Source organism: Mustelus asterias, chromosome 29, assembly GCF_964213995.1.
Source record: "Mustelus asterias chromosome 29, sMusAst1.hap1.1, whole genome shotgun sequence".
NCBI lineage: Eukaryota > Metazoa > Chordata > Chondrichthyes > Carcharhiniformes > Triakidae > Mustelus > Mustelus asterias.
The window spans coordinates 8,271,525-8,286,136 of NC_135829.1; the positions used below are offsets into that span (position 1 = coordinate 8,271,525).

Below are 14,612 nucleotides of genomic sequence, written 5' to 3' on the forward strand. Positions count from 1 at the left end.
ACACTAACAAATTCTTTGATTCTGTAAGTTTCAAAGAACAAAGAACAGTACAGCACAGGAAACAGGCCCTTCGGCCCTCCAAGCCTGTGCTGCTCATTGGTCCAACTAGACCATTCAATTGTATCCCTCCATTCCCAGGCTGCTCATGTGACTATCCAGGTAAGTCTTAAACGATGCCAGTGTGTCTGCCTCCACCACCCTACCTGGCAGCGCATTCCAGGCCCCCACCACTCTCTGTGTAAAAAAACGTCCCTCTGAAAACTGAGTTATACCTCACCCCTCTCACCTTGAGCCCGTGACCCCTCGTGATCGTCACCTCCTGCCTGGGAAAAGTTTCCCACTGTTCACCCTATCTATACCCTTCATAATCAGGTGAGTGGGGAGTTGTGTTCACAAACAGGGCATATAAAGACACAAACTCAATTTACAAGATAATGGTTGGAAGTCTTTACAGGTAATCAAGTCTTTAGGGTTAGGGTTACACAACTCCCTGGTGAAGGAGCAGCGCTCTGAAAGCTTGTGGCTTGTACTGCCAAATAAACCTGTTGGACTTTAATCTGGTGTTGTGAGACTTCTTACTCATCACAACAGGACACCGCTCTGACGAAGCGTCATCCAGACTCGAAACGTTGGCTCTATTCTCTCCCCGCAGATGACAATCACCTGTTATGATGATCCAGCTGTCAAGAATGTAGTGCAGGCTTGATGGAGCAGCCAATGATTTTCACATCTGTCGGTGTTGTATGTTAATGTGGAGATGCCGGCGTTGGACTGGGGTAAGCACAGTAAGAAGCCTCACAACACCAGGTTAAAGTCCAACAGGTTTATTTGGTAGCACGAGCTTTCAGGGCACTGCCCCTTCATCAAGTTGTATGTTAATAGGGAGGGTATAATGGAGGAAAGTATATTGCGATTGAGGATTAAAGCCAGAGAGGCGAGTGTCCAAGATCATTCATCATTATCTTTATTCTCTTAATTTAATCCTCCAGTGCGGTACATGATTTTGCTATTCATTAATTGGTACATTGTTAAAGCAGCCTCAATATTTACCCCAATCAAAAGTTCCATGCGTGTATCACAGTGCGCGGTATTCAAGTATTGTATGTTGTCTCTTGTATCACATTTCAGAAGATTAAAACCACTGAGGTTAAACATTTGGGGCTAATTAGTGCAAGGACTAGTGTGGGATGTGGGGTTGGTGGGGAACATACAAGAGGAAGAAAGTCTTTAAGTTGTTCTTGTGATCAGGTGACATTAACAAACACCATGGGGAGGTAGGGGGGGGGGTGTGACCTTACCATTGCGTCCTGCCGGCCAATGGGGAGGGAGAGGGAGGGGGGGGTTAAGTCCGTGAGAGGGTCAAGAAATCCGGTTGGCGCCCGATTTCTCGCCTCTCGCGACCTCACCGGCACCGGATATCCAGCGAGATCGCCCGAGACGGGCGTGAGGCTGATTGTAATATTCAAGTGAGCCTGGGGGACACTATCATCTGGGCTGCTGTGGCCTCACCGGGGCGGGGGGAGGAGAGAGGTCCCAACACGATTCCGGGTTTGGTAAGATTTCTTTGACTAAGTCGGGGAAGGGTCGATTTTTAAGTCGCCCAGAAAAAAAAACGGCGCGAATTTCTCCCATTTTCACGCTCGTTCGGGACTTAGAATTTTTTTTGGTACAATTGTTACCCACTCCCCCACCCCCCAACCCAACACCCCCCACCCCACCTCCTTCCCCCCCCACCCCACCCCCCCACAGTGAATTCCACTCACATTGATGTCAAAGTCCACCAACACCTTTCCGTTAAATATGTGCCTGTCACCTTAGGCAGCATTCAGGGTTGCCACGGCACCACAACATTAACAAAATCGACTTGATACCAAAACAAAAAAGGAACCCTGAGATAAAAGCAAGGGAACTCGGGCAGCTCGCTAACTAACAGCGCTGATTGCGCACTCGCAATGATCCCAGCGGGCACTAAACCGTTACCACACTGGAGGCAATTTATAAAAGACAATCTCTCAGGGATTCTGGTTGCTTGGGTCACACTTCAGCATCACTTTGATTCCCGCCCCTTTCTCAGTGGTTTTAAACGCTTCGAGAGCCTCTTCCAGGGGGAAGCGATGGGTGACCAGTGGTTTCACGTCAATCCTCTTTGAAGCCAACATGTCAATCGCTACAGGCCACCTGAATCAACGGGAACGAGGGAGGGAAGGGGGAAGAGAACAGAGTATAATTGCACTTATTCACGCAATAATGTTTACACCATTATGTTCTTTGCAGAAGGATGAGGGGGGATTTAGCGGCAGCATGATGGCACAGTGGTTAGCACTGCGGCCTCACAGTGCCAGGACCCGGGGAGATTTGGGGGCGGCACAGTGGCACAGTGGTTAGCACTACGGCCTCACAGCGCCAGGGACCCGGGTTCGATTCCCGGCTTTTTCTGTGTGGAGTTTGCACGTTCTCCCCGTGTCTGTGTGAGTTTCCTCGGGTGCTCCGGTTTCCTCCCACAGTCCGAAAGACGTGCTGGTTAGGGTACATTGGCCGTGCTAAATTCTCCCTCAGTGTACCCGAACAGGCGCTAGAATGTGGCGACTAGGGGATTTTCACAGTAACTTCATTGAAGTTTAATGTAAGCCTACTTGTGACTAATAAATAAACTTTATTTTACTTTTCAATATCAGCCTTGGGTCACTGTCTGTGTGGGGTTTGCACGTTCTCCCCATGTCTGTGTGGGTTTGCTCCAGGTGCTCCAGTCTCCTCCCACAGTCTGAAAGATCTGCTAGTTAGGTGCATCGGCCGTGCTAAATTCTCCCTCAGTGTACCCGAACAGGCACCAGTGTGGCGCGACTAGGGGATTTTCACAGTAACTTCACTGCAGTGTTAATATAAGCCTTACTTGTGACACTAATAAATAAACTTTTCAATTCCAGCCTCGGGTGACTGTGGAATTTGCACGTTCTCCCCGTGTCTGTGTGGGTTTCCTCCGGGTGCTCCGGTTTCCTTCCACAGTCTGAAAGACGTGCTGGCTAGGTGCATTGGCCATGCTAAATTCTCCCTCAGTGCACCCGAACATGCTCTGGTTTCCTCCCACACTCCAAAGGTGTGCAGGTTAGGTGGATTGGCCATGCGAAATTGCCCCTTAATGTCCAAAGATGTCCCTGGCGCTGTGAAGCAGCAGTGCTAACCACTGTGCCACCCACTATAGATCAGCCATGATGGTATTGTATGGTGGGTCAGGCTTGGAGGGCCTGGTAGGCCCTCTTGCTTCTATTTCTTGCGTTCTTGTGTTGTCATTGATTACGTGCAATTAGGATTTCTCAAGTTATGACGGTTGACTAAATGAACCCAGGGGCTTTTTTTTGCCAATAAGGTTGAAAAAGTATGTTTCATTTTCCTTGGTGCTTACGTGTTACAGTATCTGAAAACCCCTCGCACATCAATCTCGCGTATCGTCACATCTAGAATGGGAATACTTGCTGTAGGTTTGCCCATACCGACAAGAACCAACACACCTCCGGACTTGGTAGCCTGAGAATAAAATATAAAATATGTGCGATGAACGACATTCAAAATTTTGGTTGGACGTTGAAATTCATTTGTCCAAATACTTCCCAAAAAGGATTCTGCAATCATTGTTAAGGAACTCATTAGTCAAGATGTCACCATCAGTCAATTGCAAATTCAGCTTTTTGATATTTAGATCATAAGATATAGGAGCAGAATTTGGGCGTCACGGTGGCACAGTGGTTAGCACAGCTGCCTCATAGCGCCAGGGACCCGGGTTCGATTCCAGCGTCGGGTCACTGTCTGTGTGGAGTTTGCACATTTTCCCCGTGTCTGTGTGGGTTTCCTCCGGGTGCTCCGGTTTCCTCCCACAGTCCAAAGATCTGCTGCGGATCAGGTGGATTGGCCGTGCTAAGTTGACCCTTAGTATCAGGGGATTAACAGGGTAAATATGTGGGGTAACGAGAATAGGGCCTGGGTGGGATGTGGTCGGTGCAGACTTGATGGGCCAAATTGTCTCCTTTTGCACTGTAGGGATTCTATGAATTAGGCCATTCAGCCCATTGATACTGCTCCGCCATTCAATCATGGCTGATATGATTCTCATCCCCATTCTCCCCTTAACCCTCAATTAAATTCACGATAGAGGACAGTTACAAGAATACGTAACTACTCTCTCGCATTGATTGAATAATATAGCAGATTATACAGGGACCATTACAGATGCACCATAGAAACCATCCTTTCCGGATGTATCACAGCTTGGTATGGCCCCTGCTCTGACCAAGACTGCAAGAAACTACAAAGGGTCGTGAACATAGCCCAATCCATCACGCAAACCAGCCTCCCATCATTTGACTCCGTCTACACTTCCCACTCCATGGGAAAAGCAGCCAGTGTAGAGCGGCACGGTGGCACAGTGATTAGCACTGCTGCCTCACAACACCAGGGACCCGGATTCAATTCCCGGCTTGGGTCACTGTGTGGAGGCTGCAGGTTCTCCCCGCATCTGCGTGGGTTTCCTCCGGGTGCTCTGGTTTCCTCCCACAGACCAAAGATGTGCGGGTTAGGTGGATTGGCCACGATAAATTGCCCCTTAGTGTCGGGGGAACTAGCTAGGATAAATACATGGGGCTATGGGAAAGGGCCTGGGTGGGATAGTGGTTGGTGCAGACTCGATGGGCCGAATGGCCTCCTTCTGTACAGTAGGATTCTATGATTCATAACCAAGGACCCCACGCACCCTGGACATTCTCTCTTCCACCTTCTTCCGTTGGGAAAAAGATACAACAGTCTGAGGTCACGTACCAACCTACTCAAGAACAGCTTCTCTCCTGCTGCCATCAGACTTTTGAATGTACCTACCTTATATTAAGCTGATCTTTCTCTATGCCTGAGCTGTGCCCGAACTGTAACACTACATTCTGCACACTCTCCTATCCTTCTCACCTGTGTACTCTATGAATGGTATGCTTTGTTTAGCACAAGAAACAATACTTTTCACTGTATCCCAATACATGTGACAATAATAAACTGTAACACTATATTCTGCACCCTCCCCTTTCCTTCTCACCTATGTACTCTATGAACGGTATGGTATGCTTGTCTGTCTACTGCGCAAGGAACAATACTTTCCACTATATCCCAATACATGTGACAATAATAAATTAAATCAAATCAAAAGACATACACTGTGTAATCAGTAATATGGTTAATACAAAATGGCAGACCAGAAACAGGAAGTCACCTTGAGTCAATGGCTCTCCTCAGCTGTCAAACTCAGGTAGGCTTAGAAACCCTACAGTACAGAAAGAGGCCATTCGGCCCATCAAGTCTGCACCGACCACAATCCCACCCAGGCCCTACCCCCATATCCCTACATATTTACCCACTAATCCCTCTAATCTACGCATCCCAGGACACTAAGGGGCAATTTTAGCATGGCCAATCAACCTAACCCCCACATCTTTGGACTGTGGGAGGAAACCGGAGCACCCGGAGAAAACCCAGGCAGACACGAGGAAAATGTGCAAACTCCACACAGACAGTGACCCAAGCCGGGAATTGAACCCAGGTCCTTGGAGCTGTGAAGCAGCAGTGCTAACCACTGTGCTACCGTGCCGCCTGGAGAATCAGAAAAAAATATGTTCAAGACTACGGGGAGTGGGGGAGTGGGGGGGGGGGATGGGATGAGTGAATTTCTCTTGCAGAGAGCAAGCCTGGATAGAAAGGGACGAATGGTCTCCTTCTGTGTCCTAACCCTGTTCCGATTCTTGGGCTGAGTGGCAAATAAACCTTGCTGGTGGCGCCCATCTCATGAAAACAAATCTGTACTCAAACAAAAACAGAAAATGTTGGAAAATCTCGGCAGGTCTGACAGCATCTGTGGGAAAGAGATGCAGTTTGGGAGAGGGGGGGGGGAACGATTTTGAGCCTGCGTTCGCCTTCCGTGCGAATACCGGTGGGGCCGCAAGGTTCGGAAGTTGCATCTCTCGCCATTTTGGACATTCCTCGCCCCTCGCCGTCAATGTCGTCCTCTTTACAAGGGATGTTGGGATGCCAACGAATGGGTGTAAAGTGGGTGACAAGTCCCCTCTTGCCAACAGCGGAAACGCGATGGCCAATTTTACCACAGGCGGATTCCTAATTGCACTGAAGCCACCGGGAAAGGTGCAGGGGGAGGATGGAACCCTTAGCGAGCTGGGCAAGATAAGTTAAAGTTCAAGGGTCAGAGGGAAAACCCAGGGAGGGCATGGGGGTGGGGGGCGCAGATTCAGATTGCCTTCACTGACAGTAGCCCCCTCTTAGGGATATTTAGACTGGTGACCCCACGCCTAACCTCCTCCGCTGCTCAGAGGACACCGCTCCATCGTGCGGAGATGGTGGCACAGTGGTAATGTCACTGGGCTCGTAATCCAGATACCCAGACTAATGCTCCGGGGACAAGAGTTCGAACCCTCGGTGGAATTTAGATTCAATACATTAAAGGCTAAGCTTCAGTAATGGTGACCATCGATTGTTGGAAAAACCCACCTGGTTCACCAATGCTCCTTTAGGGAAGGAAATCTGCCGTCCTTACCTGGTCTGGCCTACATGTGACTCCAGATCCACAGCAATGTGGTTGACTCTTAACTGCCCTCTGAGGCCTAGCAAGCCACTTGAACCAGGGCAATTAGGGATGGCCAACAAAGACTGGCGCAACCATTGGTGCCCAGGTTCCATAAAAGGATTTGTAAAAATTTGACAGCCCCCCTGTACATTGTCCCATCCCCATCGTGGTCCATAAAATGGCCCCTAATTGGCCTGTTAATTATTGACAGCCTGCCTCCTTGTATTCAATTAGTTCGATTAAAAGTACATAGGTACCCAACTATCATACTTTGGGGCGGCACAGTGGTTAGCACTGCTGCCTCACAACACAAGGGGCCCGGGTTCAATTCCCGGCGTCGGGTCACTGTCTGTGCGGAGTCTGCACATTCTCCCCGTGTCTGTGTGGACTTTCTCCGGGTGCTCCGATTTCCTCCCACAGTCCGAAAGACGTGCAGGTAAGTTGGATTGGCCACGCTAATTTGCTCCTTAATATCCAAAGATGTGTAGGTTAGGTGGATTGGCCATGCTAAATTGCCCCTTAGCATCCAAAGATGTGCAGGTTAGCTGGATTGGCCATGCTAAATTGCCCCTTAGCATCCAAAGATGTGCAGGTTAGCTGGATAGGCCATGCTAAATTGCCCCTTAGCATCCAAAGATGTGCAGGTTAGGTGGATTGGCCATGATTAATTGCTCCATAGTGTCTGGGGGACGAGCAGGATTAATAAATGGGGTTACGGGGATGGGGCCTGGGTTATGGGTGCAGGCTCGATGGGCTGAATGGTCTCCTTCTGCACTTTCGGGATTCTATGAGCTGAATTTTCCCGTCCGGCCCGCCATGGGAATTGTAGCCGGCGGGTCAAGGACCACGCACAGGTCCAGGGACCTCGAGCGGGATTTTCCGACTTCGGAGTGAACGCGGTTGGAAAATCCCGCCTTTTGAGTCTATTGTACGATTGCCACTCGGGTATGAGCTGTGCGCCTTCCATACTCACAAAGACTCCAGCCTGTACACACAACTCTGCTCCAGTGCAGTCGATGGATACATCGGGCATCGCTCCACCGAGAACCTGCTTCACTTTCTGGCTCAGCTCCTTGGCACTCATGTCTCTCTCGACCGCAACGGTGAAACTGGCTCCCATCTGCTTAGCTTTCTCCAGCCGAGCCACGGACATATCTGAAACAGGGGGATCCGGGTCACACTTGTAGTATCACAGAACATTACAGTGCAGAAGAGGCCCTTCGGCCCATCAAGTCTGCACCGACGCATGAAAGGCCCCAACCTGCCCACCTAATCCCACTTGCCAGCACTTGGCCCATAGCCTTGAATGTTATGGCGTGCCAAGTGCTCATCCAGGTACTTCTTAAAGGATGTGAGGCGTCCCGCCTCCACCACCCTCCCAGGAAGCGCAATCCAGACCCTCACCACCCTCTGGGTAAAAATGCTTTCCTCAAATCCCCCCTAAACCTCCCACCCCTCACCTTTTATCTTGTGTCCCGTCCTAACTGATCCTTCAACTAAGGGGAACAGCTGCTCTCTATCCACCCTGTCCATGCCCCTCATAATCTTGAACACCTCAATCAGGTTGCCCCTCCATCTTCTCCGGTAACATGTACGATTTTAGTAATACTGTCGGCAAATAAAGATGGAGCTGTGCTAGAATGAACATCAAATATACCGAAGCCCAGTCTTAGGAAAGGAACGCTTTTAACATCTATGTTTGGTACCCTGGCGATATGGACAACTAACAAACAGACTATTGATCAGCTGAATTGTTTGAGTTGTGGACATAGAGGTTTCGCATATCCTACCCAGACAGGAAGCATAATGAAGAAGTGCGAGAAATCGCTGGAGAAAAATGGAAACAAGTGCGTAATATCATAGAGCAAGATACAATGTTTTGTAGGTTAGGTGGATTGGCCATGCTAAATTGCCCCCTAGTGTTCAAAGATGTGCAGGTTAGGTGGATTGGACATGCTTAATTACCCCTTAGTGTCCAAAGATGTGTAGGTTAGATGAATTGGCCATGCTTAATTACCCCTTAGTGTCCAAAGATGTGTAGGTTAGATGAATTGGCCATGCTAAATTACCCCTTAGTGTTCAAAGATGGGCAGGTTAGGTGGATTGGCCATGCTAAATTGCCCCTTAGTGTCTAAAGATGTGTAGGTTAGGTGGATTGGCCATGCTAAATTGCCCCTTAGTGTTCAAAGATGTACAGGTTCGGTGGATTGGCCCTACTAAATTACCCCTTAATGTCCAAAGATGTGCAGGTTAGGTGGATTGGCCATGCTAAATTGCCCCTTAGTGTCCAAAGATGTGCAGGTTAGGTGGATTGGCCATGCTAAATTGCCCCTTAGTGTCAAGGGGGTTAGCAGGGTAAATCAGTAGGGTTACAGGGATAGGGTTTGGGTGGGACTGTTGTCGGTGCAGACTCGATGGGCCGAATGGCCTCCCTCTGCACTGTAGGTATTCTATTCTATGTGAAATGTTTGATCCAGTGTCTGTGTTTTGAAATCTGACAATAATCCATGACAGATGAACAGTGCATTGATTCTGGATGCAGCAGATTTTCCTTTGTATTTAAAATTCAGAGAGAGAGAGAGCGAGACACACACAAAACTAACAACTTACCGCAGATCACAATCTGAGATGCTCCCATGGACTTGGAAACGAGCAGGTTCACAAGCCCGATTGGCCCTTAAGCATAAAAGTGATTGTTCATTAGAAAAACACTTGGCAGGGTTGGGAAAAAAAATTGACAGGGTAAACTTCCCCGGTGTTAGGCCTCGCCTACAGGAGAGACATTTGATAACTGGGGTGTGACACTCTTAATTCCTTGGCAAACACAGTTCTCCTGCTCTTAAAATATGCGTGAGTTTTAAAGTTTATTTATTAGTATCACAAGCAGGCTTACATTACAATGAAGTTACTGTGAAAATCCCCTTGTTGCCACACTCCGGCGCCTGTTCGGGTACATTGAGGGAGAATTTAGCACGGCCAATCCACCCTAACCCACACGTCAACTCATGGGGCTGTGTTTAGGACCTCGCTCATCCCGAAACCGTAAAGCCCCGGCCTAGGTCAACAAACCTTTCCATGGTCTGCCCCTCGCTCACTCGATTCCCGTGGCAGGCGGGACGGTAAAATTCCGGCTGTAGAATTCCTACAGTGCAGAAGGTGGCCACTCGCCCCCCGTCGAGTCTGCCCCGACTCTCCAACAGAGCATCTTACCCAGGCCCACCGGGTGTCCTATCCCCACAATCCCACTCATTTACCCTGATAATCGACTTAGCCCACACATCTTGGAACACTAACGGACAATTTAGCAGGGCCAATCCACCTAACCAGCACGTCTTTCAGAGTGTGGGAGGAAACCGGAGCACCCGGAGGAAACCCACGCAGACACGGGGAGAATGTGCAAGCTCCACACAGACAGTGACCCGAGCTGGGAATCGAACCCAGGTCCCTGGTGCTATGAGGCAGCAGTACTAACTGCTATGCCACCATGCTGCACTAGAGGGGAATTTGCAAGGAATTACTGAATAGGTTTGACTAAAATCCTGCAAATACTCACTGGGATTCTTGTTGGATGAGAAACTACCATCCCACACATTTTTAAATATGTAAGGGCGCGATCTTACCAGCTGTTCACGTCACGGTCCCGCTGCAGCGAGGTTGGAGAATCTGGCGGCCAGCCAAATCTCCGTTCACTGCAGCGGGACAGGAAAATCCCGCTAGTGTGAATGGTGGTAAGATTCCGGCCTTATTCCTTCATGGGATCCGGGCAAGGCCAGCATTTGTTGCCCATCCCTATTTGCCCTTGAACTGAGTTTATTGCGAGGGCCATTTCCGAGAACGTTTAAGAGTCGACCACGTTGCTATGGCTCTGGAGTCACATGTAGGCCAGACCGGGTAAGGATGGCAGATTTCCTTCCCTAAAGGACAGTAGTGAACCAGATGGGTTTTTACAACAATCAATGATATTTTCATAGTCACTATTCCTAAGACTAGCTTTATATTCCACTTTTATTTAATTGATTTTAAACTCCATTCCCGCCTGCTACCAGCGAGAACGGAAAATCCGGCGCTCAGTGGGACTGGAGAATCCCAGGTCCCAGGTGTAGATTTTTACTTTTGTTCTTCACTACAACAATGACTTATATTAGTCTCTATAGAAGTAATAAAACATTCCCTGGGGCATTGTAAGACAAAACACACACACAAGGAAATGTTGGAGCTTTGGCACAAGGAGCCTTGGCCTACAGCTGCAGAGTTGTCGAGAGCCTCACGTCTCCTCTCTTTGGGAGATTTCTAGATTCCTAGTTCAGGATTCTCATCAGGTTAACTGGCAGGTTGAGTCGGCAGTTAGGAAGGCAAATGCAATGTTAGCATTCAGGTCGAGAGAACTAGAATACAAAAACAGGGATGTACTGCTGAGGCTGTATAAGGCTCTGGTCAGACCACATTTGGAGTATTGTGAGCAATTTTGGGCCCCGTATCTAAGGAAGGATGTGCTGGCCTTGGAGAGGGTCCAAAGGTTCACGAGAATGACCCCAGGAATGAAAAGCTTGATGTATGAGGAGAGTTTAAGGACTCTGGGTCTGTACTTGATGGAGTTTAGAAGGATGAAGGGGGGATCTCATTGAAACTTACAGAATACTGAAAGGCCTGGATAGAGTGGACGCGGGGAAGATGTTTCCATTGGTCGGAGAGACTAGGATTCGAGGACACAGCCTCAGAGTAAAGAGGTGAGGAAGAACCGAGATGAGGAGGAATTTCTTCAGCCAGAGGGTGGTGAATCTGTGGAATTCATTGCCGCAGAAGGCTGTAGAGGGCAGGTCATTGAGTGTACTTAAGACAGAGATAGATAGACTCTTGATTGGCAAGGGGATCCAAAGGTTACGGGAAAAGGCAGGAGAATGGGGTTGAGAAACTTATCAGCCATGATTGAATGGCGGAGCAGACTCAAATGGGCCGAATGGCCTAATTCTGCTCCTATATCTCATGGTCTGATGGAGATATCGGGGACAGGTGACCAACAACACTAGACAGAACCTTGTGGATGTGACTGAAGCTCCGGCCTACAACAGGATCGTCGGTAGCCCCACGCCTCCTCTCTTTGGAAGATTCCAAAGACAGTCACCCAAGGACGGAATTGAACGTGGATCCCTGGTGCTGTGAGACAGCAGCGCCACCGTTCAAATCCCACCATGGGGAAAATTTGAATTCAACTTTAAAAGTCTGAATCTTCCAAAGAGAGGAGGTGTGGGGCTACCGACGGTCCTGTTGTAGGCCGGAGCTCCAGTCACTAAGGAGGAAATCTGCCATGCTTATCTGATCTGGCCTACATTTGACTTCAGATCCAGAGTCAATGGGGTTGACTCTTTAATGCCCTCTGAAATGGCCTAGCCACTCAGTGAATGAATAATGATTTCAAGAAATCTACTGATATGAAGACCAAAACTGTTAGGTAAATGGCAGTGAGAACCATCAAATTCTGACAGTGCAGAAGGAGGCCATTCACCCATCGAGTCTGCACCAATTCTCCAAAAGAGCATCTTACCCAGACACACCCCCACGCCATAACCCTGTGTATTTAGCATGGCCAATCCACCTAACCTGCACATCTTTGGACACTAAGGGGTAATTTAGCATGGCCAATCCACCTAACCTGCACATCTTTGGACACTAAGGGGTAATTTATCATGGCCAATCCACCTAACCTGCACATCTTATACATTAGGGGGCAATTTAGCATGGCTAATCCACCTAACCTGCACATTTTTGGACACTAGGGGGCAATTTAGCCTGGCTAATCCACCTAACCTGCACATCTTTGGACACTAGGGGGCAATTTAGCATGGCCAATCCACCTAACCTGAACACCTTTGGACACTAGGGGGCAATTTAGCATGGCCAATCCACCTAACCCGCACATCTTTAGACTGTGGGAGGAAACCGGAGCACCCGGAGGAAACCCACGCAGACACGGGGAGAACGTGCAGACACCACACAGACAGTGACCCGAGGCCGGAATTGAACCACTGTGCCACCCTCAAAAATGGGAAATGGAGCAAAAGGAATTCAGGTACACATTTAGCCGCTGCTGATAGTAATTTATACGGTGTGGCACCTACCTGCCCCTAATATGAAGACCTTGCTGCCGATTGTTACCCCTCCTCTACGACAGGCGTGAATTGCAACAGAGAGGGGCTCAATCATCGCACCTTCCTCAAAGCTCACAGACTCGGGGAGCCTGAAACAAGAAAGAAAAACCAGAAAAACTAACTCTTCCAGACTAATCCGAAAACAAGAGGCATGTTGTCAAAGTTTTCCATCCTGCACACATCAGGACAGACTGAAGAATAGCAAATTTCAAAGGGAGCAACAATTAACACTGCACGGGAAGCGGGTGCTGATTGGTTAGCTCATCATCTCTGATTGGTTGAGGCGAATGGGATCAAAAGTTATGGGGAGAAAGCAGGATCGTGATGAATGGCGGAGCAGGCTCGAAGGACCGAATGACCTCCCCCTGCTCCTATAGAATCATGGAATCATAGAATCCTACAGTGCAGAAAGAGGCCATTCAGCCCATCGAGTCTGCACCGACAACAATCCCACCCAGACCCCATCCCCATACATTTACCCTAGCTGCCAATCCACCTAACCTGCATATCTTTGGACTGTGGGAGGAAACCGGAGCACCCGGAGGAAACCCAAGCAGACACGGGGAGAATGTTAAAACTCCGCACAGACAGTGACCCAAGCCGGGAATCGAACCCGGGTCCCAGGCGCTGTGAGTGCTAGCCACTGCGCTACCGTGCCGCCATCTATCTATCTTCTATGTTATGTGTCTATGAGGCACTGCCATAGACTGTGGAAATACTGCCCCATGCTCTTGCTTAATTCAAAAAAAGGCACAATGCCTGGACAGGTCCCTTTTTCTTGCAGAGGACAATCTTCATCCACATGAGGGGAGTTTTCTTGTCCTGCCCGCCATGGGAATCATAGCTGGAGGGAGCGGGGGGGGGGGGGGGGGGGGGGGGGTGGACGGTGGACCGGATGGACCATCAGGTGATCTTGTTGAAGGAGCAGCGCTCTGAAAGCTTGTGGCTTTTGCTACCAAACAAACCTGTTGGACTTTAACCTGGTGTTGTTAAACTTCTTACAGCACAGTGACACAGTGGTTAGCACTGCTGCCTCACAGTGCCAGGGACCCGGGTTTGATTCCCGGCTTGGGCCACCGTCTGTGTGGGGTCTGCACGTTCTCCCCGTGTCTGCGTGGGTTTGCTCTGGTTTCCTCCCACAGTCTGAAAGACGTGCTGGTTAGGGCGCATTGGCCATGCTAAATTCTCCCTCAGTGTACCCGAACAGGAGTGTGGCGACTGGGGGATTTTCACAGTGACTTCATTGCAGTGTTAATGGAGGCCTAATTGCGACACCAATAAATAAACTTTAATCACGCTGCTCTTTGTCGCTGTGTGCCAATTGATTGCTACATTACAACACCCTTTGGCTGTGAACATGGAGATACCCTGAGGTCACGAGAGGCATTATACAAATTCAGGTTCTTTCCTTGCCAAGCTCAAGAATAACTATAGCCTTGGAGTTTCTACATTGGGAAAGATGGCTTATCTAGCCCAACTGGCTTGGCAAAGTAATAGAATTCACACCCAACCGTCACGTCAACCAGGAGATTATGTAGGACAGGAGTTCCTTTTTAGCATCTACTCAGATGCACTCATCTGGTTACATTCCTTGTGGAAACAAAACAGTCGCCTGGGTCCAAAAGTACAGAACATGTTGTACTGAAAACTGCAGAGTCTCACGTAACCTCAAACGGACTGGCTTAAAAATGAACTTTGGAGTGGCACAACTCACGCTTGTTCACTTTGAATTGAAATGGGCCGTCTGAAAGCCTCTCACAGTATTCTAATAGGGAGGGAGAAGAAAGCTTTCTCCTTCCATACCTTGACGACTGATTTGTCCCATCAGAACTATGAAAATCAAGGGCAAGTTGTGAGGG

At 49.0% G+C, this 14,612-nt stretch overlaps 1 protein-coding gene across 1 annotated transcript in view; it reads right to left on the reverse strand.

Annotated features, from left to right (window-relative positions):
* Positions 1–941: 941 nt before the first annotated feature.
* The window catches only part of LOC144480529 (sorbitol dehydrogenase-like), a 51,563-nt gene continuing 37,892 nt past the window's right edge, over positions 942–14,612 (reverse strand). Inside the window, exons 7-11 of the mRNA XM_078200093.1 lie at positions 12,724–12,842; positions 9,218–9,283; positions 7,581–7,762; positions 3,401–3,522; positions 942–2,178 (exon numbers count right to left, since the gene is read on the reverse strand). Coding sequence (XP_078056219.1) covers positions 2,013–2,178; positions 3,401–3,522; positions 7,581–7,762; positions 9,218–9,283; positions 12,724–12,842 — 655 coding nt within the window. The 3' untranslated portion in view covers positions 942–2,012. The remainder of the gene's footprint in view (positions 2,179–3,400; positions 3,523–7,580; positions 7,763–9,217; positions 9,284–12,723; positions 12,843–14,612) is intronic.